The sequence below is a fragment of the Chelonoidis abingdonii genome, chromosome 21 (assembly GCF_003597395.2).
Source record: "Chelonoidis abingdonii isolate Lonesome George chromosome 21, CheloAbing_2.0, whole genome shotgun sequence".
Taxonomy (NCBI): Eukaryota; Metazoa; Chordata; order Testudines; family Testudinidae; genus Chelonoidis; species Chelonoidis abingdonii.
This window is the reverse complement of record NC_133789.1, coordinates 1,910,870-1,936,912: the sequence shown is the minus strand read 5'-3', so window position 1 is coordinate 1,936,912 and position 26,043 is coordinate 1,910,870. Positions and strand designations below refer to the sequence as shown.

General features: G+C 50.3%; 1 protein-coding gene across 2 annotated transcripts in view; it reads right to left on the bottom strand.

Moving 5' to 3' along the window:
- The window catches only part of ZNF385C (zinc finger protein 385C), a 147,779-nt gene that overhangs the window by 19,005 nt on the left and 102,731 nt on the right, over nucleotides 1-26,043 (bottom strand). For both annotated transcript variants that reach the window (XM_032789010.2, XM_032789011.2), the window contains exons 3-4: nucleotides 18,557-18,699; nucleotides 4,601-4,711 (exon numbers count right to left, since the gene is read on the bottom strand). In XM_032789010.2, the coding sequence (XP_032644901.1) occupies nucleotides 4,601-4,711; nucleotides 18,557-18,699 (254 nt within the window). The remainder of the gene's footprint in view (nucleotides 1-4,600; nucleotides 4,712-18,556; nucleotides 18,700-26,043) is intronic.

Here is a 26,043-nt window from a genome sequence, read left to right as displayed (position 1 = left end):
GCCATACCGGCAGGGAGATTACTATGGCATCTCCCTGCCTTTGCAACCAGCAAATCAATATCTGTTTGGACAGGTGCTTGTCATGTGCGAGATCTAAATATTGCGGGAGGGGGAGGAGACACAGGTATGGGTCGGCAGAGGGGACATTTGGCTTTCGAGCACACAGGCTGCAGTTAGAGTTTGACAGATGCTTTTTAAAATAAACAGAGCTTTGTTTGCAGAATTTAGGAGATTAGCCTGGTTTTGAAGGGCTGGTCTACAGGGGAAGGGGACAGTTACACTGCTGTAGCTACCCCGGTTTCACTCCCCATGGGGGATACTCTTATCCCAGAACAACTGTCTTTTTCTCAGTTTAGCTCAACCCCCTTCCCAAGACACGTAAACTAAGCCAGACAAAGGCCCTTACAGGGGACTAAGAGTGTCCACATGGGGAATTAAACCAGTACGACTCCAGTTCCCATTGTGACGTTGCACTCCATGTGTTTTATGGAAATAGGCTTATGAGTGTGAATATGATGTAACTGGAATATGCTTCATGCAAAAGGTCTCTTGTAAGGTCTCATTACAAAGCTTATAATATATTGAGTGTGTTCATCCTATTTGTTTGCATGTTTTATTTCTATGTCTGGAGTTAGGAGAATAACATATAAACTTGTGTTACTGATGGAACATATTAAGTGGAAGCCATTAAGGGTGCTTCAGAATCAGTCACCTGTAAATGGTTCTGTTTACTTGCAAACCTTCCTGTGTACGTGTGGGCCAGCCCTGGAAGAACGGAGGCTGGGGTCTCACAGGACATGTGACCATGTCACCTGATACTGGAATCCATCTTAAACCTGGTGCTTTTCCATTTAGGAGAAGTGGGGAACCAGAGGGACAAAGGATTCCCGCCTTGTGCCAAAGATATAAAAGGGGATGAAGCGGGACAAAGGGGCTTCCAGTCATGAGAACGTCCCTGCTGACCACCTGAGATGTCTGCTGGAACTAACAAGGACTCTACCGGGGAAAGGATTGGGCCCAGACTAGGAAGGAGTCTAGTCTGTGAAAGAAGCTTATTGGCCCATCTCCGAGAGTGAGATTTACTTGTAATCAGTTTCTTAACGTATTAGGCTTAGACTAGCATGTTTTTGCTTTATTTTGCTTGGTAACTTATTTTCTTCTGTCTGTTATTACTTGGAACCACTTAAATCCTACTTTTTATACTTAATAAATCACTTTTGTTTATTAGTAAATGCAGAGGAGGTGACTAATACCTGGGGGAGCAAACAGCTGTGCATCTCTCTCTACCAGTGTTACAGAGCACAGATGATTTATGAGTTTATCCTGTATAAGCTTTATACAGAGTAAAATGGATTTATTTGGGGTTTGGATCCCATTGGGAGCTGGGTGTCTGGGTGTTGGAGAGAGCTGACCTGCTGAGCAGTTTTCACTGAAAGCCTGCAGCTGATCACTTCAGCCAACACGGAGCAGGGGAAAAGCCCACAGGAGGAGCTGCTGAAGGAAGGGAAATGCAGAAGGAAGAACAGAGCAGACGTGTAAAGACAGGGAAGAGGGAGAAACTGGAAAAAGGAGGATGGGGAAGCAGGAGAAACGAATGGGAGCACAGCAGTGGCCTACAGCCAGCATGGTGCCCTTGGTGAACGACGCCCAGTGTCAAGCGCCCAAAAATCATGAGATTGGGCTAAAGATCATGAGATTCGAAAAGACGATAGACACCAGGTTCTGATTTTTTGCCTTCTGGATTTTGCACAGCCTGGGGTCCTAGTTCCAAGCTGGGATTTTCCCATAATGCTCTGATTCCAGGAGCTAAAACACCACATATTGCAAGATTCCTGATAAATCCACCAGGGTTGGCAACACGGTCTGAATGGGACAATGCCATGATTCCTGCCAGGTTAATTACTCCCTCAGGGCCATATTCGGTCCCCTGTTCTCTGTGCAAGGCTCCTATCAACACCCTGGAGACCACGATGAGGAGCATGGAGCCTATCCGGGGCCCAGAATGACACACTGGGATTTGGCCCTCTGCACACAACGAGCGTTACAACCCTGAGCTTGAGCAAAGAGATTCGACTAAGAGGTCGAATGGTCAGTCAGCTCTTCACAGAAGGCTGCAGAGCAGATCTGAGCTGGTCATTGACAGTAAGGCCGGATCTAGTCTGGCCTCTCACGTGTTCCAGACCAGAGAACTTCACCTCTAGCTGCTGGGGATCCACCCAACTTCTGCAGCTTCTGATTTGACTGAGCATTTCCTTTTAATCTTCTAATCAGCTCCCCCACCCAAGTGATTGGCCAGGTACAATTCATTACTGCCAGGGACGAATGAACGTGACCTTCCTCCCCTCGACAAGATGTTTGATTGATTTGGAAGAAAAGGCTAAAAAAAACCCCAAGCAACCCATCCAGCACATCAGAGCTCTGCAGCGCCGAGGCAGCAAAGATTACATTCAGCTCCCAAGGAACACAGACGAACTGCACGGGTTGATAAAGCAGCTTAAGTGTGCAAGCCAAGAAGTGAGGCAGCCGGAGCAGACTTGAGTGAAATGAAGAGCAGCAGAAAGACAAAGGAACAGACGTGGCAGCTCCACTGTACAGAGAGGGAGGGTGCAGCTGCCAGCCTGCCTCATGGAGCCGCACCGGCCCTGTGGAGAGGAAGAGAGGGGTGAAAGAACCAGGGTGGAGGGCAGCAGAGCGGGGTAAATCCACCTGCAGCGCCATGTGCGCAGGGTATGCCCAAGCCGCGGCCGTGCCTTGGAACATGGCTGTGGAAATGAGCCCTTTGACGGCACCATGTAACAGAGAGGGTGTGGCAGAAAGGGAAAGCGGCTGGCTTTACAATTTGCTGCCCTTCCATAATAATAAATAATTAGCTTCTTTCACCAGTAGATCTCCAAGCTCTGTAAAGGATGGCAGCATCATTGCCACCATTTTACAGATGGGGAAACGGAGGCACAACAGGATGCAGTGACTTGCCCAAGGTCACCCAGCAGGCCTGTGTCAGAGCTGGGAATAGAACTCAAGTCTCCCATGGCGCAGTCCTCTGCTCAAACCACTAGGCAACACTTCCTCCCATTAAAGCTAGGGAAGCCGTCGAACTCTGCAGGGCTTTCCCGCTGCAGGCGGCTGGCTGTGATGAGACACCCGCCACCAACCCTGCCCTTCCTAGGGTGGAAAGGGGGGCATGACGCAAAGAGACAAGGTGATAATGACCAACCCTATTTTGGGAGGAACCCCTGGAGGAGATGAGTGAACCCGTCTAATGGGCCTATCTCCCTTGTGGTGCAGGGGACTTAACCCAGGCCTGTTTCCATGCTTCTGGGCAAATTTACTCAAGCTATAAATGGGTGCAACTCCCCTGCAAGCGCTTTCACGTGGCCAGGATCTGGCCCACACTTTGTAATTGTATCTAAAACTATGTGCATGGGGTTTAGAGAACTCTGCTGGGCTTTGTCTCTGCTAGCAAACTGGAACCGGTTTGAGGAAATCGATTTAAAACTCAGCTAGTCAAATCGGTGCAAACATCTAATGCAGACGCACTTCAATCTGTTTAACGCTGTGGTGATTTGGCTTGTGTCGGAACGCAAGGGAAAGCGGTTTATATGTATGTACGTTAGGCCGGGCTTTGCACCAATGTCACTAGATCAGTTTTTAAATCGATGTCATGAAACCGGTGCATGCCAAGAACGCCTCCGTTTGTTGTTCCTCGGTGTGTGAAATCCACCCACAAAGGCCAGCTGCTGACCTAAGCACGACTGGGCTTCCGCTGCACTTTTCCAGTATAGACGAGGCCTTAGCCGTACTGGGACAGGCCCAGGCATCAGGGCATTTCTTTATTCCAACTCCCTTTGAAAGGCAAGAGAAATCCCCTGAGGCTTCCCGATGTCCTGAGAACCCCCTTCTACCCCCACTCCCTCTTCTGCTTTCTTTCTGGATGATCTACTCTCAACGGTGCAAAGGAAGCAGAAACCTTCTGCAAGGCTGGACTGGAAATGCCCCCTGCAGGTTCAGAGGCAGCAGAGCTGGCTCCCGCCTATCTAGATACTTAGCTGACCCTCATTGTCGTACCTCAGGCGAGCACTCACCATCACTAATGGGTTTTGTCCCCCCCAGCACCCTCCGGGAGGTCAGGGTGTATTATCCCCATTTCACGGATGGGGAACTGAAGCACAAGGTAGAGAGGAGACTTGCCCAAGGTCACATGGGGATTCTGTGGCAGGGCCAAGAACTGCAGCAAGATCCCCAGAGTCCTGGTCCAGTGACCCACCCACTAAATCACTCTCCCTGCAGCCCCCAGTGCAGTGGGCACCTCGGGGCAGGCAGGGTGAGTGCAAAGGGGCCCAGCTGGTGTTGGTGCTTAGCCATTGCCAGCTGCTGCATTCTCTAGCAGCCAGAGCTCCTGGGCTGGGACAGCGATGGCTCCAGACAGCCCCCTCCTCGGCTGTACCCCACGTAAGCCGCTGGCAATGGAGGATCTGGCCCACTGTCCGCTTATGGGAAGGAACCTGTTCCTTCCTTGTCTCTAGCACAAGATGGACCATCCGGCTGCTAAGCCCCCTCTCCCTCGGCACTGCCCGCCCCACCCCTTCCAGACACAGCTTACCGCGGAGTTGAATCGGAGGTGGCAGATGTTGCAGGAGATGAACTGCTTCTTCTTGGGCGGGGAGGGGACGCCAAAGGTGTGATTGATCACGGCCTTCTGCACGGGATCCATCTGGAAGGGGAGGGAGGGAGGGAGGGCACATGGTTACTCGGTGCTTAATACTGTGTTTCGAACACAGATCAGCAAAGCACCCCAGTCTCGGCTCGGGAGCAGCACACACTGTAGTGCTGCAACAGGGACATGCAGAATCCCTGCCCAGCCAAAGTCCTGGGGATCCTTTCCTTCCTCGGCTACTGCTGACGGAACCTGCCAACACCTAGAATATGCAGCTCCTGTCTCTGATTTAGCTTAGGTCCCCTGCGCTCTAGCAGGGAAAACAAGGACCTTTCGACTCAGGCCTCGGCAGGTAAAAGAGCATTTCAGCCCCCCTTCAGGGGGAGGTCTGGCACATGCTGTCCTCCAGGTATTGTCTGGGCAGAATCCAGACTTGTCCCCATCCCCCCATGTCCAACACACCGGGAGGTTCCGCCCAGCAGTCCGAATGTTCCTACCTCTTATCATATTGTTACAGCAGGAGCCCCAAGAGGCTGCTGTTACACAGTCCTGCAAGATCTTTTCCTTCGCCTGCCAGCACGTATGGTCTTTGAAGAAATGCTGCCTCATTGTTTGTTTTACGATGCCCATTCATCTTTCCAAGGAGCTGTAGCAAGCAGAAGGAGACTTTGGTCCCTGCCTCAGACTCTCCAACTAGAGCCAATTCTTGCTCTTGGGGATCCAGGCCCTGGTGTTGGCCCGAGCTTTCAGAGAGCGCGGCTGTGCCTGCATGCTGTTTGTGACCACCTCTGCTGAAGGACTAAGGCACACGGTGTAACTAAAGCACGTTACACTAAGAAAATGTGCAGACTTTGCATCGCTGGTGTCTCTCCTTTGCAAATCAACCTACAGGGCTCCATGACCTGCACTTGCTCAGCAGAGGGGTGACAATATTTCCTTTTCCCCAGCCTCCGGAGCTTTCCTGCTTTCTCCTGGCTGTTGAGTAACTCCACCCCTTCCCCAGTACCAGGGAGAAATAATTCCTCTTTGTCATGATTTCACCCACAGATCTCAATGCCCGTTAAGTCATACGCCCCCTGAGAGCTGGGAATCATTACCCCCCGTTTACAGAGGGGGCAAAGAGAAACACCAAGAGTGAGTTTTCCTCACGGACACATAGCAAGTTAGTGGCAGTGCCAGGACTAGAACCCAGGAGTCCTGGCACCTACTCCCCAAGGTAACTGTTCAGGGATAGATCCAGGAAGCTCTCAGAGATTCTCCCTCCTCTCTGATCCCTTCTCCATTCACCACAGATGTCAATGTCGTAGATGGCAAATTATTGGTTTTCATTTGAGGTCCCCAGCTGCTCTCCTCAGCAGCCAATGAAACAGGTGCATTGCCAGGTGACTTAGCTGGAACCTCAGTCACTGAAATAGGGTCTCAGTGTTTGGACCCGGAGGCGATAAAAACAAGTCACTAGCCATTAACCCTTTGTTTGCTGTTAATCAGTGAGCAAAATTCAGCCCCATGCAAGGCCAGCAGAAGACCTAAGCACTATGGGGTTTACACGGTGCCTATACCTTGTGCTTTGCCCTCTGCCCTGCAGCGAATCTCACCCTAGTGACAACACTTCGCTCTCCTCGCAATGAGGTGTCGCTGTGACACGCTATGAGAGGCAGACCCACTGAAGGGGGTGGAGCTCGGAACAAGGAACCCTGCAAATTCCCTGCTCTGACGCCTAGACAGCTGCCCAGCCCACAGCTAATGTATTCGCCGGGCCGCCAATTCTGGGAGCATTTCGACAGATTGCTGCCATTGGGATCTAGGCTGAAGCGCTCAGATGCAGGGAGGGGAATCCCTGTGGGCCAGCTCACAATTGCTCTGTGCTTCACGTCCCCAGCTGTAAAGTGGAGGTAGTAACCCTTTCCTCCTCCCCCCTTTGTCTGACTTGTAGGTACTTTGGGGCAGGCACTGGAGCCCTCTACAGGTAAGGAAAGCGCCTAGCACCAGCCAATCTCGATTGGGGCCTGCAATTATAAGAAGTCATTTATTTTTCATGCTGTATCAAACTATTATCACAATTATTTGGGAACATTTTTTTATTGGCCCTGGAGTCCCCTGGTCCCTGATATTCCACGGGGCGCATGCAGCTGCGCTGCACAGAACTAGAACAACTCTAGCTATACGCAACGGGCTGTGTCTTTCCGTGAGATGATTCATCAAAGGGCCGTGGTTGTGAGACGAGGCAGACGCACACAGACCAATGACAGCCCCAGTGGGTCTGTCTCTCCCTGACGCTCAGCGTCATTTTATTCCTCAGCTGGAGCGGTAAACTTATTCAAAAAGCCATAATTGTTTTAAACAAAACGCATTTATTACGGGGGGAAAATAAGAATAATCTCTTTGTTGGAGTGCAGCTATAATCTATAATGGAAGGATTGTTTCGCTACCCGGAGGCATAGGAAGATTATCTTATCTGCGTCCTGCTGTCAGTGGAGCCTTGGGTTTTCAGGTGATCATATTTCTCTGCAAAGCTATTTAGTCGCAGAGACAGGTGCATCAGTCTTCAGGGCACATGCCTGGACAACAGAGCCATTATCAAGACCCCAAATTCCATTCCAGGAGTGAGCAGAATGGTAACATCGAGTGATTAATGAAGTGCCTGTTTGCTATGAAATTTTACTCACTTATCTGGAATATAAATGAAGAGACATTTGGGTTCTGATGGGGGAACCATAGGCCTCTAGTGATGACAAAGACGCTGCTCCACCTCTGACAACGAACACTGCGATGCACTCACAGCAGCACCCACACAGTGCAAAAAACAAGAGGAATCTCTCTCCTCCATGCAGTGCTGCATCAAGGTGCTGTGTCCATGCTGGTCCCTTACTGGAGTGGCCCAGCATTTTAACTGCTCTTCTGCCTTTGAAGAGCTCATCCCCCAGGTCTAGCACCTCAGGAGGGAGCCAAGAACCGGAGAAGCCAGGAGGAAGGTGGAGTGGAATTCACAGATCTAAGATGATGCCATGGGTGGGAAGCTCAGGAAGGTGGCAGATATTTCTTGGGTTTGGTGGTTCTAGGCAGCAGTGCCCATAATTAACTCAGGATGGGCTTGGGTTGAGGCATTGGACTGGGACTCCTGAGATCTGAATTCCTGCCTCTGCCACTGGTTTCCTGTGTGATCCTGGCTGGGCAAGTCGCAGAACCTCTCCGGGCCCCACTTCTTCAACTGGAAAAATGTAATAATCCTTCCGCTCCCTGGTCCAGTAGGACTGTGAGCTCCTGAGGGCAGGGCCCATCTCCCACGATGGGGCTGTGCGGAACCCAGCCCCATGGGGCCCTGATCTCCGTTGGAGACTCTAATTGCTACCATAATACACAACATGATAACTGCAAATCACAGCCAAGGATTTCACAGACATTTAGGAGAGTCCCAGGAATGTGACAGTAAGACCTGGTTATGCCCTGGAAAAACGTTGTGCCCTCAGGGCCATAGTTAGTCCACCTGACCCCTTCTGTAAACGTGGCGGGGTCAGCGGAAGAATTCTCTGGTACTTGGGAGAGGTGGATTAACTTCATGAATGGAAAAACCCCTTCTGTAGGAAGCATCTGCGCTACAGCAGCCCAGCGACAGTGCCAGAGTGACTGAATCCAGACACAGCCTCAAGTAAAATGAGTTGAATCCAAAAGCGGAAGTGTGCGAGTGCACAAGTGTGCCTACTGGCCCTGCACTGGTTGGGAAAAATGGAATATTTAAGAGTCTGTGAAGGAAACAGATTCTTCCCTCCCATCAATTTAAAATGCCCATGTGAGACTATAGGAGCCAACCTGTGAACAGACCAAGACACAGTTCAGAATACAGTCTGGAGGTTGTTACTAAGGTGGCTGAAATATACCTACTTTTGTGTGTGCAAAATTTAGAAAGAAACAAAATATTGTTATTCTGGGGAAAGTTTTTTGCTGAAATATTCCATTTTTCCATCGAAATGTAACCCAAAATTTGATGTTTGTGCTCTTCCCCCTTTTCCACTCCTTTTTTTCACTAGAAGAGCAGGAATACGGAAAAACTGAAAACATTACGGTGAATTTTAAAAATTGAAATAAAATATTTTTGTTTCATTCTGATGAAAAACAGGCGCATTCTGAACAAGCCAAGCATTTGCACAGAAAATTTTTGAATTGTTCAAAATCCCATCGTTTGGGGGGGTAGGGGAGAACACCTCAACCTTTGGATGACAAAACATCAGCCAGCTGCAGGCATCACACATATGTCCTGCCATACGGGGATGCAAGGAGGGATGGTTTTGTGATTAATGCTCCAAACTGGGCACCAGGACTCCTGGGTTCTATTCCCAGCACCCCCACTGATTTGCTGCAAGTCACTTCCTCGGTCTGTGCCTCAGTTTCCCCCGCTGTAAAATGGAGATCGTTGACACTGCCCTGCCTCAGAGAAGAGCTGAGCCATGGAAATTCCTCGATGGGTGATAGACACATGGAGACTTGAGGCTGGAAGATGGGCAAATTATTATTATTTTTAATATAAAAGTACCAGATTTTGATGCCCAGCGAAGCTTTAGGCCAGACTCCCAGTGGGTTTAAATGGGCATTTTTCCATCGACTCCAATGGCGCTACACACATTGAGACCAGCGGAGAGAAAGGCTCAAGGGACACTTGTTAAAGATTGTTCAACTATTTAATCAGATGGATTAACAGCAAGGGGAAAAACCCCAACCCTGGGGAGAGAAGAGCTGATTGGCTCTTTACTACTGCACTGAACCTTCTGAGGGGGCTGTGATGAGAAGCAGGCTCCACACCATGGAGACAAAAGGGTACTAGACAATTTGGTATTTTAATGATCAAGGGTCCTTGATGCTACGTGCTAGAAGTTTACACGCCTATTAATTAACACTAAATTACAACCTCTCAGAAAGCTTCACTTTCCATTTTGGACTTTTCATATAAAGTATCCTCCATTAATATCAAAACCAGAGGACATTTAACTGTCCAATCAATTTTTATTCAGTTCATATTCACTTTAATAGCGCAAGTCCATCATGAATTCATTCAGCCTCTGCGGATGGGCCCTCACTGCCTTTCTAACCCTTCAAAGCCCCAGTCTGCAGCAATGAAGGGGCAATTAAAGAAAAAAGTTACCCCTCCTCAGATGGATTTTTAAACTGCTTGTTTAAGGCGATGAAACTGACGATCCGTTTCCCAATAGGTTGGGTCATCACACTGTCCTACAACCTCATCATCATCACGCTCCTTTCTGGTGTCTTCCCATCACCCATCACGTGATCTGCCCTCACTGGCTGGGTTCTCTGAAAGTAACAGGAGAATGGCACATCCTAAAGTCATTGCTTCACATTCCCAGACCTCTCTGGGGAAGCCACAGGGCTCTTGGCAGCTCTGAGTATCGGCTGCACAACAGACATTCGCCTGAGCTTTCCGTTCCGTTCCTTAGTGCTCAGTCTCCTACACGTCCCGCCATGTAACGCCCTGCCTCACTGGATCAATGTCATATGAGAAACAACTAACAAACAACCCTGCCAGTAAAGTTCTGTTATACAGAGGCGCTACTGGGGCAGGACTCCTGGGCTCTGACAACGATTCCCTATGTGACTTGGGGCAAGTCACTTGCAAAATCTGCCCTTGTGCAGAACAGGCCAGCGTGGATTACTTACAGTCAGGTTAAAGGAGCCTGAAAACACCTCGCATTGTGCGGGGAGCCAGATTTCAGAGGGTATAAGCACCCACCCACAACTGCCACTGACGCTACTGACATCAGCTGTGGCTACTCAGGATTGCTCCAGATCAGGCCTGTTAGCCCGTCGGCTTTGGACTGCCTCATCTGTAAAACGGTGGCAACGATATCCAGGCTCCTATGGGTATTTAAAAGTTTAAATGGTTTGATTAATAGATCACTAGATTGCAAGGCCGGAAGGGATCACTGGGATCATCTAGTCTGGCCCCAGAGCGTCCCCAGGCTAATCCCTAGAGCAGAGCTTTCAGAAAAACAGCTACTCTTGATCTGAAAACAGTCAGTGACGGAGGATCCTCCACGGCCCCTGGTTAGTGACTCTCATTGTTCAAATGTTCAGCTTTATTTGTCTAGTGTCAACTCGCAACCACTGGATCCTGTCAGACTTTCTTCTGCTAGACTGACGAGGCCATTTTTACTTATTTGTTCCCCAGATAGGTGCTTATAGACAGCAATCAACTCACCCCTTCCCTTTGTTCACATCAATAGACTTAGCTCTTTGAGTTGATCGGTGTTTTCTTATTCGTGCGGGGCTTCTGTGACCCCTCTCCAATTTATCAACATCCTTCTTGAACCGTGGGCACCCGAACTGAACACAGGGTTCCAGCAGCGGTCGCACCAGTGCCGAACTCAGAGGTTAAATAACCTCTACGCCCAGCCAAGATTCACCTGGTTATGCATCCCAGGATCGCATTAGCTCTTTTGCCACACACCATCACATGGAGCTCTTAGGTTTGAGGCTCCTAGAGGTGGCTTCTTCTCCTCTCCCTGATAGCAAATACCTCTGAGCGCTGTATGTTCACTGGGTGCTGCTCCCATCACCATTCACCTGCAGAGTCAGAGAAGGTGTGTGAAGGGAAGTCAGTCTGTGCCTGACAGCCCATATGATCCGTCATCTCTAATGTGGGGCTCACTGCAGCAAGCCATTTCTGCCCCTGCACCAGCCCGGGGAGCAGCGCTGAACAGGCTAACTCCAAAGGGACCGTTCAAGGGAAAACCTGCATGGGGCAAGGGAGCTTCCATCCCATTTCAAGAGACCTCGTTTCTAGACATGCACTTTGGAAAGTGCAGCATGAAACCGCTGCCTCGGCCATCCCCGCAGCCGCTGCCACATCCCATCCAACGCTGAGTGAGATCAGACCCAGCTGACCTCGCTTGCTAACTTGTTTCATTGTTTTGGACGCAGAGATGCAAAGATTTCCCAGAATGCCGGGACACAGGTCCTGCTCTGTGGTTATGTGAAGCTGTTTGCAGCAGTAAGTCTCATAGGTACTATGGGATGCCACCTGTCCCTTCCCTCTGTTGACTTACACTAGCCACATGGCCTCTATTACCGAGGCTCTGAGCATTTCACAATCCTTTATATGCATTGATCCTCCCCAAGCCTCCCGGGAGGCAGGGCAGTGCTAGTCATCCTCATCTTCCAGATCAGGACCAAGTTACAGAGGAACGAGACCAGGGAATTGGACCGGGTCTCCCAAGTCTCTGCCTCACACCCTAACCACTGGGCCATCCTCCCCCTTTAGACTCTTTCACAACAATAAAAACTTAACTTACATCTAGCGCTATCACTTTGCTGTGCAAACACTCATTCGTTCACGGGAAGTAGGCTGGCCAGAATTATCCCCATGTTACAGATGGAGAAATCGAGGTACAGAGAAGAACAAACCTCAAGGACAACTCTCCATTCTAAAGCCAAGAATTATTGCAGCTGCAGATCCTGAGGGTTTCACAGCGCTTTCACCCTCACCATTTCTTGTATTCAAAAGTCAACTCTAACGTCCAGTTTTGAAAAGGTGTTCGAAAGTGGGCCATGCAGTGCATAGCTGTTCTGTGGAGCCTGTACGGGCTAGTCACCCGCTTGCATTGCAGATATTGAATGACACTCTGTCTCTGCATCTCGTTGTTCCATCAAGCAGATCTGCAGAGAACAGTGTGTTTTTAGCACACAGAGAACTTTGCTAGAAGCACAAAATGACTTCTTTCGGTGGGTGATGCTGAATGGTTTCGACACTTTGATGCCACCTGAGTATTCTTGTGCTTCTACTTAAAAAAAGTACTCCAGTAACTTTCTTCCAACTTTTGCAGTCACAGACATTGGACTGGAAAAGCCCGAACATAACCTGGCTAGTATCCTTCCAGTGCTGGATTGTACCCCCTACAGTCTATTTTCTGTGGCATCAAGAACTCCTTTGGCAAAGTAAAATGTGCCATGATGTACTTGTCCTGGCCTATGCTAAATACAGCTCTGCTGAAGGATCTCTGCATTGAGAGCGTACGTACCAATTCCCAGGGCTCAGGAGTGTCTGGTCTGATGCGATTTTCATTTACAGATTCCAGCAGAATTAATTGGAATGCATCAGGAGTCTTCTGTCCCCATCTCCGGAGAGAACTCACATGAAAGCAGAGAGGTGATTCTGGGTACAGTGCATTCAGAGAGCAAATGTCTCTGCTTTATAGTCAATTCCTATTGACTCAAATTACTCAATTTATCCCCGGGATGTTCCTCCTGATATAAATAGAGATCTCCTTGTTGAATTTCCTGCCAGACACCAAGGTCAGAAATAGGAATTCAGAGGGACAGCGTCAGTTTGGACTGTGGTTTTGCAAGACACTGTTAGATCTTGGGGAACTCAACGCAGGCGCAGCCAGTGGCAGAGCGTCCCCTCCTGAACACGAGCTGCCGTCTATGGGGCAAGAGCGCACAGCTTGGGAGGATTCACTTTGCTCCAGAGTAGAACATCTGCTGGGTTCATGAGAGTCTTGTGACCTGCCCAGCATGCAAAGGATTCAGCTCTGCAGTAACAAGCGACTCTCCCTTGACGTTGTTCCAGTGGGGGTGACTATTACAGAACATTTCACGGGACGGGGCAGGAGCAGGGCCAGCACATGGGCTTGGGGTCAGAAGGTGCAAGTTCACTGACTGGAGTGGAGTTGCTGTCTCCTTGCATCAGCTCTGAATATGACCCAGGGTAGCTGGAAATCTGAAATCTAAAGCACGACCAGCTTTTTTCTTCCCTTAGCATACACTTGAGGCTCAGCTGCCAGATGGACTCGCTGAGCTGTCGCCTTGGCAGATTAGACGGGAAAGGAGATAAGGAAACATCAGCCTGTCTTCCCCTGGTGCAACGAAGCATTAAATGGAGGCTGGAGTCCAGCAGCCCTCCAAGAAAAGGCCTTTGCTGTCATCCTCTGTAAAGCCGCCTGCCTAGATGGGGCCTCTGAACTTTCTGCCCCCGACCCCTCGTCGGTGAGTCATCCCTCACTTCCTCTGGGAGGCCAAATTCCTCCTTATTCCTGCTGCAACTAGGTCTTGCCTCAACTCCTGCAATTCCAGCTTGAGGACTTCTTCAGCCTCTGCTCTGCAGCCGGGACGTCTCAGCTGCTCCAAGAAGCTGGACCATTTCCAAACAGGTCCTGTCGCTCCACTAGCTTCCTCAACCTCCCACTATGCACAGAGGGAGCGGGGCTGTTTCAGGGCAGCCCAAGAGGGATGTAACAAGGATCCCCCCTGCCAGGCCCAAGGACTATCCCATTGGACACGCACCATTGAAGCACCTTCGGTCAGGCCCAGAGGAGCAGCCCTCCTCACGTTACTCAATAGGGTCCATGCGCCCTGCAGCGGGCACGTCTGGGCTGGCCAAGCAGTAACCGCAGGAGGCGTGAAAGTCACCCCAGGCGCTGTGCCAGCACTAGGCTGATGCACCACGTAAGGGCTGGAGTTTGCGAGGTGCTGGGCACCCACCATGGCCCTGACTGCTCCAAGCTCAGGATATGCTTAAGAGCTTTGCTGGATCGAGGCCAGAATGTGCCGCATCTTGAAGGATCCAGCCCTGAGCATCCCTTAGGCCCTGCGCTGAGTCTCTGCACCGGCATGAACTTGACGCAAAAAGCAGCTGAAAATCACCTGAAATCCGACAAGCTGAAGGCTCAGCCTTGCTGAGCTGGACAGCTGGGAACCCAGATGCCATTTCTGCTGCACTCTGCATAGGCCTGCTCCAGGGACTCTCTCCTCCCTGGAACAATTTTCTCCTGGTTAATTACAAGAATCCGTATCTGTATTTTGTCCTGCTAGATGGTGCAGAAGATTTTCCGCCATTCTGTTCTGCAGCGAGTGCGGTGCTGGGTCTGGGGATGAGCGGAGGCCCCTGCAGCCTGGACTCCTCTTTGCCCAGAGGAGGGACAAAGCAGGCAGAGAGAGGGCGTGCCTCCTCCAGGCTGTCCTCCAAGTCCTTATCCCTGCCTGGAGCCACTCTCTCCAAGGGGCATGGGCAACTGAGTCACTCTGGCCCCATCAGCCACACGGCAGGTGGGAACGACTTTCACAAACTCCCAGCCAGGGTTGGATTTGAACGGGTCCCCTAGAGGTGTAAGATTTCCAATGAGCATGGACAGCTTTATCACAGGTTCCCACTGCGCTTATAGCTACTTACGCCCTGCACAAATACACACACGCATGGCAAATTGCTTAGTGTGATCCTATCTCAGCCTGCTGTGGAGCAACTGTCTCTGCTGAGCGAAGGGACCTCGCCGAGGTGAGCCCACCAAAGAAAGGTCAGTGGTATGTCACTGGCTCATGTTGCAGGCAAGGATGGGGTTTCCAGCAAACACAGGAAAGGAATTTTCAAAAGCTTCATTTAAAAAACAAACAAACAACAGGATACATGCACCCAGGGGAGGTGGGAGGGCCAGCCAAAGAGCATAAGGAACAGACTGGGTCAATTTAGCTGCTGTCTCCAATTGCTGAAAAAAGGAACATGGGCAAAAATGGCTGTTAATGGCATCAGCAAAACCATCTTCTACTGTATCCCTGCACTTGAGCCCTAGAGAGGGGCTAAAGTGGGGATTTTAAAGGGTTCCATGGGAGTTTAAGGCTTGAATCCCAAAGTCAATGGGAGTTGGGAGCCTACCTCCCCCTAACGTCTTTGAAAATCTTCCTTTAAATAAGCAGCAATAATCACATGCACTTCCACAGCCTGTGTCATCCCTGGACCGCAAACTAATTTACAAACCGAAGGTCAGTGTCGTCCTCTCTGCCTAGGAGAGGTGGAATGAGGCACAGCGAGGTTCAGAATCCCCCCGTGTTGTCAAACTCAGAGGCCTGAAGTGATGTATTTAGGTACCTAAGTAGCCACACGAGAGCAGCTTCATTTTCCTCTGTGCCAAGCGCCCAGGGCTCCCAGGGAAGTGAAGATTTCAGTGAGTAACTTTAATAGGTTACACAGCCCGAAGGAACCAGTGCGATGGTCTAGTCTGACCTCCTGCATAGCACAGCCCTGCAGTCATTCCCGTTTCGACCGACATCTCTGCAAAGTTTGGTCTAACTGACTTGCCCACGTTGACCCTGCAAGCCAGGGGCCGAGTCTGGAACAGATCTCAGGTTTTCTGCCTCTGTACTCAGCCCATTAGACCACAACGTTTCCTCTTCAAAGAGGTGATTCACCAGGTCTTTGTATTTCTGAGGGCATGGCTACACTTACATTTTTGCAGCGCTGGTAGTTACAGCTGTGGTCATACAGCTGTGTAGGGCCAGCGCTGCAGTGTGTCCACACTGACAGAGACCAGCGCTGCAGTGTGGCCACATTTGCAGCATTTGCAGCACTGTTGGGAGTGGTGCATTGTGGGCAGCTTATCGACGTTCAAGTGCGCTGCAACGTCAGTTCCGAAAAGAGGGGTGGGTGTGAATGGGCAGCGGAGGTCTTTGGAGACAGGAAGATGGATTTTTGAGCAGACACTTGTGCAGCTCCTCCTTGCAGTTCAGAAGAGGGGGGTTGGGTGGGTGTGTGCGGGGAGAAGAGAGAGGGATTTTTGGGCAGACACATGTGTGACAGCATCCCTGCCCTATAGCAAATTCTGGCCATTTCCCACCCTCTTCTCAATCACTCTTAATTGTAAAAAGGCTGCAGACCAGATAAGCAGCTTCTCCGACGGACTCCCTCCTCCCCCCGCGCGTAGTGTTTGTCTCCTCAAGCAACAGCTGTGAAATTCCACAAGCTCGGCCTCGCTCGCTCGCTGCAGCCAAAAGAGCAGCCTCGTGTTGTTTTTTAGATAAGTAGCTCCAGGGAAGTATCCCTTCGCGTTTTTGTAGACAGAATTGGCGATACCCTCTAATACCCTGGAGGAAGTAACACCACTGGGTGAGTGTCCACACCTGATGGAGCAGCAGCGCTTGCATCAGCATATATCGCAGCGTGGATTCGCTACACCGTGCAGACCAGTGTGTACAGCCAGCCGTCTTGCAGGAAGAGTGCAGCGCTGGCGCATGTAGCTCTGTAAAGTTGGACACCTGGTAAGTTGCAGCGCTGTAACCCCCTCACCAGCGCTGCAACTTGCAAGTGTAGCCAAGCCCTGAGGTCTATTATTCCAGCAAGTCAGAGACGTAACAGAGCTATTAGGTCAAGTTCGTCTCCCAGCAAGTCAGGACAGAGTCCCCAGTGGAGGATGCAAAATTGGGATCGACTCGATCACGCGCTGTCCTCCAAGCACAGTCGACCCACATACTCAGTTTCCTTTTGGGGGTCCATTCACATGGTGCATCCCCATGGAATCCCTTGCATCACCACTGCAAATACCAGCACAGATTCTTCCTTACAGCTGGTTGGCAAATTATTCCCCCCCACCCCCATGAAAAACTTTTAATGAAAAAAACCAAACACTTTTTTGACAAAAACATTGTAATTGAAATTTTTCATATGAAATCCAAAAATTTAAAACCAACTTTGTTTTTTTTGGGGGGGAGGGAGGGATGTTAAAATCTCCATTTAGTTGAAAAAGCCATTTTCCAATGGAAAAAAGGTTTAAATGGAAATGTTCTGTAACCAGCTACAAGAAGAGGCCCCTGAAATTCCCAAATGGTTAAGGGGGCAAAGGAGGAGGAGATTATAAGCCTGAGAGGTTATTACACATAACCAAGGTCTGGGCTCGCCCGCAGATTGACCTTGACTGTAGTAAACTAACAAGAGACATTCTGCAATAAGCAAAGCAGGACTGACGACAAAACCTGGAGCGGTGGCAGCTGATGGATTCCTTGTACCCTTAGATGCTCTTTTCTGTGTTTAATTTCATAAAACTCCCCTCCAAAGCTATTTTATTGCCATTGATTCTGGGAGCAAAACCCAATTGATCTTGGTCAAAATGAAGCATTTTTAAAATGTCTGTTTATAATAGTGATGAATGGAGCCTTGTGGGATTGATCTCGGATGCACCCGTTTAAAAAAAGAATGTGTCTCTCCGTGGTCAGTTTCAGACCCCTCCTCCCTCTGCAGCAATAGACCGACGGAGTGCTCTCAAATGCTCTTCCCTTCAGGTTAAGAGTGACACAGGCACTAATTCGCGTGAGCAGTTTATGGCTCAGAAGACCCCTTTAGCAAAGCAGGAAATTAGCTGGGCGGGTGCGGAGAGTGGTGAACCTGTGATTGGCAGCTAATCGAACAATAAGGGAGAAGGAATTTACAGGACGATAAGAACAAGGCAGTCTGGGTGAGTGGGTAGGGCCCTGCCTTGGGGTGCAGGAGATCTGGGTTCTGTCCCCTGCTCCGCCATTACTCTGCTCCGTGACCTTGAACGAGCCATGCTGCCTGTTGCCCTTCCTGTGACCGATTCAATACCATCTGGCCTGAACTTTGCCAGCCATGGTTACAGGCAAAAGGCACCTTCAGTCTGGCCACCCAGGTGTCTGATTCAGCCGAGAGTGTATTCATACGGGGTTAGGTTTTCACAAGCGCCCGTTGCTCTCGGCAGGAGCTGCTGAACTGCAATCTGGGCCAAACCATGGGAGTTTAGTGCTTCTGAAAATAGCGGGTGCCCAGAGGCCAAACCCTGCTGGGAAGGGAGCCCAGCTCCCTCCAAAGCCAGATCCCCAGGATCCATGCCCTGAGTCCACCTGTGCTTGCCTAGAGCGACTAGTATCATGAGTCCAACCAACAGTTATTCCTGGCCCACCAGCTGCTCCCTGGCTAATGTGCTGCTTTTCATCATATCCTCAGTTTTGGAATATTCCTCCCCCACTCCCTGAACATGGGAAGCACTTGGGGTTACGCTGTGAGCAGTGTCCTTGCTGGCATCCCCCTCCCCGTACCCAGGCGCCACTGCATTTCATACGTGGACACACGGATCTCACCCTTTCCAGCCTGAAAGTTCTTTGAGCCTTGTAATAACTCACCGTGTTGAAGTTGGGGAATAGGTTGAGTGGGGACGTCCCATTGAGTCTAAACGTCAGGAAGTGCTTGATGTCCAGTGGCGGGTGTAGGGGTCGCCCAGGAATAGACAGCGATGCTAGGAGGGGGCTGCTGTGCCCAGATGGACCTACGCAGAGAGGGAAGGAGACACAATGCTGAGATTTTTCTTAATTAAATCACCCGGAAAAGGGCAAATGTCAACTCTGAAATTTTGAATTAAACTGGTGTTTTGGCTTTTTGCTTTTAAATAACTGAAATTACACAATACTGACATGAGAAGGGAATTTTTTTGCCTTGAATTGGTTCAAAATGTCCCACAGGGAAACGTAAAGATTTCAAACCACCAGCTTTTTGTTTTAAATTTCTCAGGTTAACATCCCAGTTTTCCCAACTGTCTCTACCAACCCTGACAACGCTCACCGAGAAATACGGGGGCCTCCCTCCCTCCAAGGGGATTCTGGGTAGGCACAGGAGAGTGCTCTCGCAGATCCTGATGCAGGACTGAGGCCTCTGACTGTAGGCTGCTTGGGGTGGGGACCTGGATTTTTTTTTGAGTCTTATCCAGCTCCGAGCACACAGACATGCAAAAGTATAGACACAACATGGCAATAAAAGCAATGTGGATGCAGAGGCAGTAGCTAGACTAGCTAGTCACAGAGAAGGAGAGAGGTACATGTCTCCTGGCTCGGCCGCTGTGCTAAAATTGTCAAAGGAGTTTGACTTCCAGTGGGTTTTGAATGCCTCATCTGAGCTTTAGGAACTAGGAACAGCCTCAGTTCGCCGCTGCCACTGGCTAGGATTAGAAATGCAGCTGCTGGTTCTCCTGCTGCCTCTCCCCCACCTCCGTCGCTGCTCCCCCCAATGGGTTATTAGCATCTATAACAGAAACACCCACATCCCGAGTGCCACAAACCAGCTTCTCAGGCCGCCGTACGCCTTCCCCTGCAGATTAACGGTGAGCGCCGGGGCATGATCTAAAAATAGTCCAAAGTAAATGAAAAAAAAAACTCATAGGAACTGGGAAAACCGAACTGGTTCCAAGCAGCCAGAGGCTCTTCTGGAACCTGAGTAGAAACTGGATTTGAATAACCAGATCTGAGCTGAAAGATGAGTGTCATATGGCATCAAAATCAAAGTCTCTGCCCCTCACCCGTCAAACCTGCTTTTCCTCCCTTTGCTTTGCCCCCTACTTTCATTCCTTTCCAGCAGCTCTAAGGCTGAGGTTCTGCGTGCGGCTTAAGGCCCAGTGCACAGGACCTCCCCATGCCACCCTGGCAGGAGGCTTTGCTATCAACACACCTGGAGCAGGGTGGGTAAGTCCAATTATTCCTCAGCTCAGAGGGCACCTGGGTTTGAGCACTAACAGGGAAGGAGTGTGAAGACTTGAAGGAGCCCGGATTTCCAAACTCTGAGCAGATGAGCTAAGGGAACCGACCCCAGGATTTATGGACAACCAATGGAACAGATCTGCTGGGCCCGATCCTCAGTGCCATGGCTGCTGTGCTGGGGAACAGACAATGCAGGGCGGAGGGCTGAGATGGCTTCTGCCCCCCTCTGCCCTGGCTGCTGCAAGTCAAAGCAGCGTCAGGGCTGCTCTAACATCGCTCTGCTCCCCAGAGGGCTGACAACAGCCATTGCACAGTTCCCTCCTGCCATGCCCCTGAGCTGCCCCCTAGGCCAGCAGCGGGAAGCAGGGCAGGTACAGCCCTGATGCCATCAGGGGAGCTCCCCGTGCAGACATGATTCCTTCCCCCCCATTGCAAGGTCCCTTCAAACACTTGAGCTGTTCTGGCAGCATAGAGGGGCTGCAGCACCTGCCAGGATCAGGCTCCCTGATGCCAAGGAGTGAGGCGGGCAGGGCTCGGTCACAGCAACCTAGGAACTTCACTGTCCTAAACACACTGAGGGCCCCCTCCAGGCTCAGCACTGGGGAGTGAGTCCCTTGGGCAAAGTGGTACCCGCAAGACATAGAGCCAAGGCACCCCGCCCCACGTACACCCCCCTCCTATGGGGCTGCATGGGGAGCCCTTTGCACTGTGGAAAAGGGCCCTGCTCTGGTCCCACATGGTCCAGTGTGGGAGGGAAGGAGGCTGGCAGAGCCACATTCATGTGGGTCCAGGGGCCCTCGGTGGAGGGGCTGAGGTCTCTGTTCCAGGCTATCGGCTGGAAGAGCCGCTGCAGAGGGGCTGCATGGGAGCCCCCCGAGACTGCACGGCCAGTCTTGAAACGGCAGGGGAGGGCACCAGCCTTCAAGCTGAGCAGCGCCCGAGATGCCCAACTCAGCCCTATCCTGAACATCTGCACAGGCTCCTGGGAGTGCTGGCTCTTTGGGAAGAGCTTGGACAAACACTGTCGCTCTCCCCCATTCAACCCCTGGGTGGGGATTAGGAAGGAATTTCCCCTTTTGGACAGGTCACTCCATAACCGCCCAGCGAGGGACCTTGCACCTTCCTCTCCCCAGCTGGTGCTGGCCACTGTCAGAGACAAGGGGCTGAACTGAACGGACCATGGGCCTGTTCGGCTATGGCCATTCCTATGTGCCCATCTTGCTTATCAAGTAAGAAGTGCCCTTGATCTATGCCTGGCCATCTCTGCAGGAAAGCGCAATGTTAACCTTTCCCCTAAGTTTTAGTTTATGTGAGGCCTCCTATCTCCAACGCTTCTTGGACTAGAACTTTTAAAACCCTTCAGCTGATAAAGGTGCGCCGGTTTGTTACCGTGGAGTGCGAAATTTATCATTGCCATAAACCCCACCGTTCACTGCAGACGTGAAAGCATTATGAGCGCAGTCCTGCCCTGTGTGCCCACTGAGATACAGTGCATCACGCTGGCTGCATATTCCCCGGGCTGCGCCCCGGTAACTACAGAAGAGACAGGAGCTGACAGCCTGCTTTAAATCACACAAAGACGCTGAGAGAGTTCAGAGACATATTCCGACATAACAAAACACATTTCTGTTCTACAGAGATCCCAGTGGCTTTAAATGAATCTCCAAAATCACAAACATGCTGTTAACAGAGCCACACAATTAACTTGGGCCGGCTGCTGTATTTGCATAAGAGCAGAACTATGACTGACAGCATGGAAGCTCATTAGAAGCTTAATGGTGGGGTCTGGATGAGGTCTTGTCTTTGCAGCTTTGCTTGCAAAAAGTCAGGTGCTTCCAGAGAAAGGAGGTGGGTTTTGAACACTGCGTTCAGCTCTGGTTGCCCCAGAGGAGGGCAGTAACTCTAGCCCCATTTTACAGCTGGGAAAAACAGAGGCACAAAGACATGAAATACTTCCCCCAGGGTTCCCCAGCAGGCTAATACGCAAGCTGGGAACAGAACCCCCATTTCTACCCACTGCCTCTTCATTATTACCGTGAAGGCAGCAAGAGAGGGGGGCGTTCCTCACAGGCACAAGTGACAATGAGGCATCTAAATCTCATTGGTGAGATCCTGGCCCCAATGACTCCCATTGACTTCAGCTGGGCCAGGATTTCACTTGTATCTTCATACTCCCCCTTCAGGGTCACTTCGGACCCGAAGACTCCACTCCAGCATTCCATGCCCATTCAGAGACGTGCTTAAGCGCGTGCCTAATTGTTCTGATGAATCAGGGCCTTCATCAGACGCTGGCTGTTCTTTCTATGTATTTCAGATTCTTCACTGGCATCAGCCTGGCAGATTGGGGAGCCAAGAGGAAAATCTGAAATTCCAAGTTCGCAAGATTGTTGAATTTCAGAATAAAAAGCATGACACACTGGCCCTCCAGGCAAAAGTGACCTCTTTTTGGGAGAATGCACATATTCATTTCTTTCTCTTTATAGGAGCTATCCCTGAGCCAGTTCTAACTCCAGGGTAAAAATTACTGTTTGCTTCATCAGGCGTGCATTGATCGAATGAATTCCAAAGTCACCCAGGAGGGAAATCTGGGAAACAGTTTAAAAATAAACAAACAAAAAAATAAATAAGTGGAAAGAAGATAAAAAAAAAAGGCAAAACCCAGCAAAAAATGGGTGAACAGCAGATAATGAACTTTCTGGGGCATGAAACGGTATTTCTGCATCGCATCCTCTGAGCTGGCGTGGCACAGCATCCGGCGGGATCGGTGCCCCCGAGGGAGGCCCCTGCGTCTCACCCTTTTACATGCGACTGTAACACTAGGCTGGAAAGCAGCATTGGAGTGACTGGATTCGGGACTGGACTGTGAGGGCATCTGCCCATCTTTGGCCGTAAACTTCAAAATGTTTTTTTCTCTTTTGTTGTTTTTAAAGAACGTTCACGTGGTGAGGAAAGATGCTAGTGAATTGTCTCTGCCTCTGTGGATGGTTAACGGACTAATCTGCGACTGCAGCTCAGCAAACACGATGGCTTTGCTGCACTGGTGAAACGTGGTGATTGCTAGCATGATGCCCCTGATGTGTGGGGCTGAGAGCATCGCTATTACCACAAGAAGAGCGCTTGTAACTAAGCTACAGAGAGCCGCATGGTTTGGTGGGGACTAGTCTCAGAAAAAAACTCCCTGGGAAAACCCACAGTAACAAGCACGTTTGGCCTCCAAGCAAGAACAACGTTTGTGCTTAACTTCAAGCTTGTGCTTCAGTGCTTGGTGGAATCGAGGACTTGGTTCTCGCTTCCCTCGGAGAGACTGGTACCTTTAGTACAATAGGCCTACCCAAGATCAAGGCCTCATTGTGCTGGGATGTGCTACAAACACATGGGAGAGTGTCCTGTCCTTGAAGGGCTCACCCTCTATCTATCCTGGGCAGACAAACAGTGGGAGAAAGGCTGAATATCAATATCCTTATTGCCATTTTGCAGAGGTGGGAATTGAGCCAGAGAGTTAAGTGACTTGTCCAAGGTCACATAGCAAGTCTGTGGCAGAGCTAGAAACAGACTCCAGATTTACCTCCAGTCCCAGTGCAGCGTCTTCCAAACGAGATTCTGTGTCTCTCCCCTTGAGTCTGTCAGGCTGATCAACAGGCCATACTACTCATGCTGCACAGAGCAGTGTTATCCAGTGGTTAGAGCCCAGAGGTGTGAGCCAGGACTCTTGGGTTCTTCTACCTGCTCTGCCACTGACTTGCTCTGTGTCCTTGGGTAAGTCACGTCACCTCTCCGAGCATCAGTTTCCCCCACTGCCCAGTGGGGATATTATTAGAGGCATTCAGATACTGTACTGTGGTGACAAATGGGGTATAAATGCAGAGGGAGAAAAAGACTGACTGGGATGGCAACAGACCACCCTGATCCATCTGCAGATAACGTACCCTCGAAATGACATTTGTCATACCCGGTGCAGTGTGCATGACTAGAGAGCGAAGGGTTCGGAAGTGAGAGTTACCCAGAACCGCTGTCACTGTTTGGTGTAACCCAGAGATTGTGACTGTCCAATCAAGCCTATTTCTCAGCGCTTAGAAGTCCAAGCAGATTGCAAGATGAATTGTCTCTCTCCTGTGTCACCGCGTGTCTGTAACCTGGAGCCGCACAGAAAGACCTGAGCTGATGATCCAGTAAGACAACTTGCCTCACAGCTTCCACTCTGTGCCACCCCGGCTTGGCCTCCAAAAGGTTATGAAAGATGACAATAAAACCTATAACAATGTTTCCCCCCCATCTAAGATAGGGAGGCGAGAGGACGCCCATTGGAGCGGAAAAACTGCCGGGGTTGGAAAAATGAGAGTGAGCACAGCTGTAAACATGGGAATAATTGCCCACGCTTCGTCAGCTGCCAGACATCGGCCGGCAGAACCTCACAACAGGCAAGTGAGGCAGAAAGGGAAACTGAGGCTCAAGCTGCTCTGTCTTAGGCCAAGCAGCGAAGACTCCTGTGGCACCTTATAGACTAACAGATGTATTGGAGCATGAGCTTTCGTGGGTGAATACCCACTTCGTCGGATGCACATCGGATACGTGTCTTAGGGCAGTTGTTCTTGACCTTTTCCATCCTGAAACACCTCCCTCACCCCCTTCTATCTAGCTGGGACCTCCTTCCCCTTCACAATAGGGGAAGGGCAGGGCGGTCACGACCTTCCCAGCTGAAAACCCACATCCTCGGTCACATGTGTAAAGAGCAGGCAGGTCAGATATCACCCTTAGTGATGACTCTGCAACCAGAATTTGGACTCAGTGGGTTGTGTGGGTATAACTGAGGAAGAATTTGAGCCAGCTGTGTCTTTCTCACTGGCCACAATGTGTGACTCCCACAGGACACAAACGGACTGTCAGATCCTAGTAGTAGGTTATGGACACAACAGTGGTCTTTTTTCCTGGTAAGCTGAACAATTCTGATCTGGAGAGCTCACTTCTGCAGAGTCACTTTTCAGAAGATACAGAGACGAATTGGTGCTGCACGTTCCACCACAGCAGGTGGCTCACTGGAATCCAGGAAGTGGGGTACACAATGAACCTCAACCACTTTCCAGCACTCGGACAGAGTTGGTTTTTTGTCGAGTTTGGCCCCACTGGAAAAGCAAGCCCCTGATTTGTAATCTGTTAAGCACAAACCTCACTTCTCCATATGCAATAAAGTTCACCAAGGCCCCTACTCTCCTCTCCCTAGCATGTTCACGAGCTAGCCTGAAGGTTCCCCGCTCTGAGAGGAGACGGATGGTGACAGATGGTATACCAGGCCACACACTCTTAGAAGAGCAAACGCTTGCCTAGGAAAGCGGTCTCGGTCTCGCATGATATTCTTATCAATAAACTAGCCAAATTTAACTTAGATGGGGCTACTACAAGGTGGGTGCATAACTGGCTGGATAACCGTACTCAGAGTAGTTATTAATGGTTCCCAATCCTGCTGGAAAGCTATAACAAGTGGGGTTCCGCAGGGGTCTGTTTTGGGACCGGCTCTGTTCAATATCTTCATCAACGACTTAGATATTGGCATAGAAAGGACGCTTATTACGTTTGCAGATGATACCAAACTGGGAGGGATTGCAACTGCTTTGGAGGACAGGGTCATAATTCAAAATGATCTGGACAAATTGGAGAAATGGTCTGAGGTAAACAGGCTGAAGTTTAACAAAGACAAATGCAAAGTGCTCCACTACAGCCCCCGAGCTGCTGGAGGAGAAACACCCCACTGAAAACAAGCACAGGACGGTGATGGAGAGACTCTCACAGGGACAATTTCAGATCTGGACCCCCAGGAATGACACTGGAGAAGCATCAGGCATCACCCACTAACACTGGAACTCAGGCCTGATCCAAAGTCTATTGAAGTCAATGGATAGACTCCCACTGTCTTCCCTGGGCTCTGGATCCTCAGTGGGAAAACATGCTCTGGTGCATGAAATGAGGACAATGTGATGGCTGCCGGGAAAGCACAAAAGGCTTGGTTCTGCCTGCTGGTAACAGGGACGGTGCTGCTCAGCATGGGAACCTGGAGACTTGGGGGTTTCTGACCTCCTAGTACAGCTAATCTTGCCCAAACCCTTTGCTAGACGAGCACAGCTGTGCACAAGCATTAAAATGACATGATA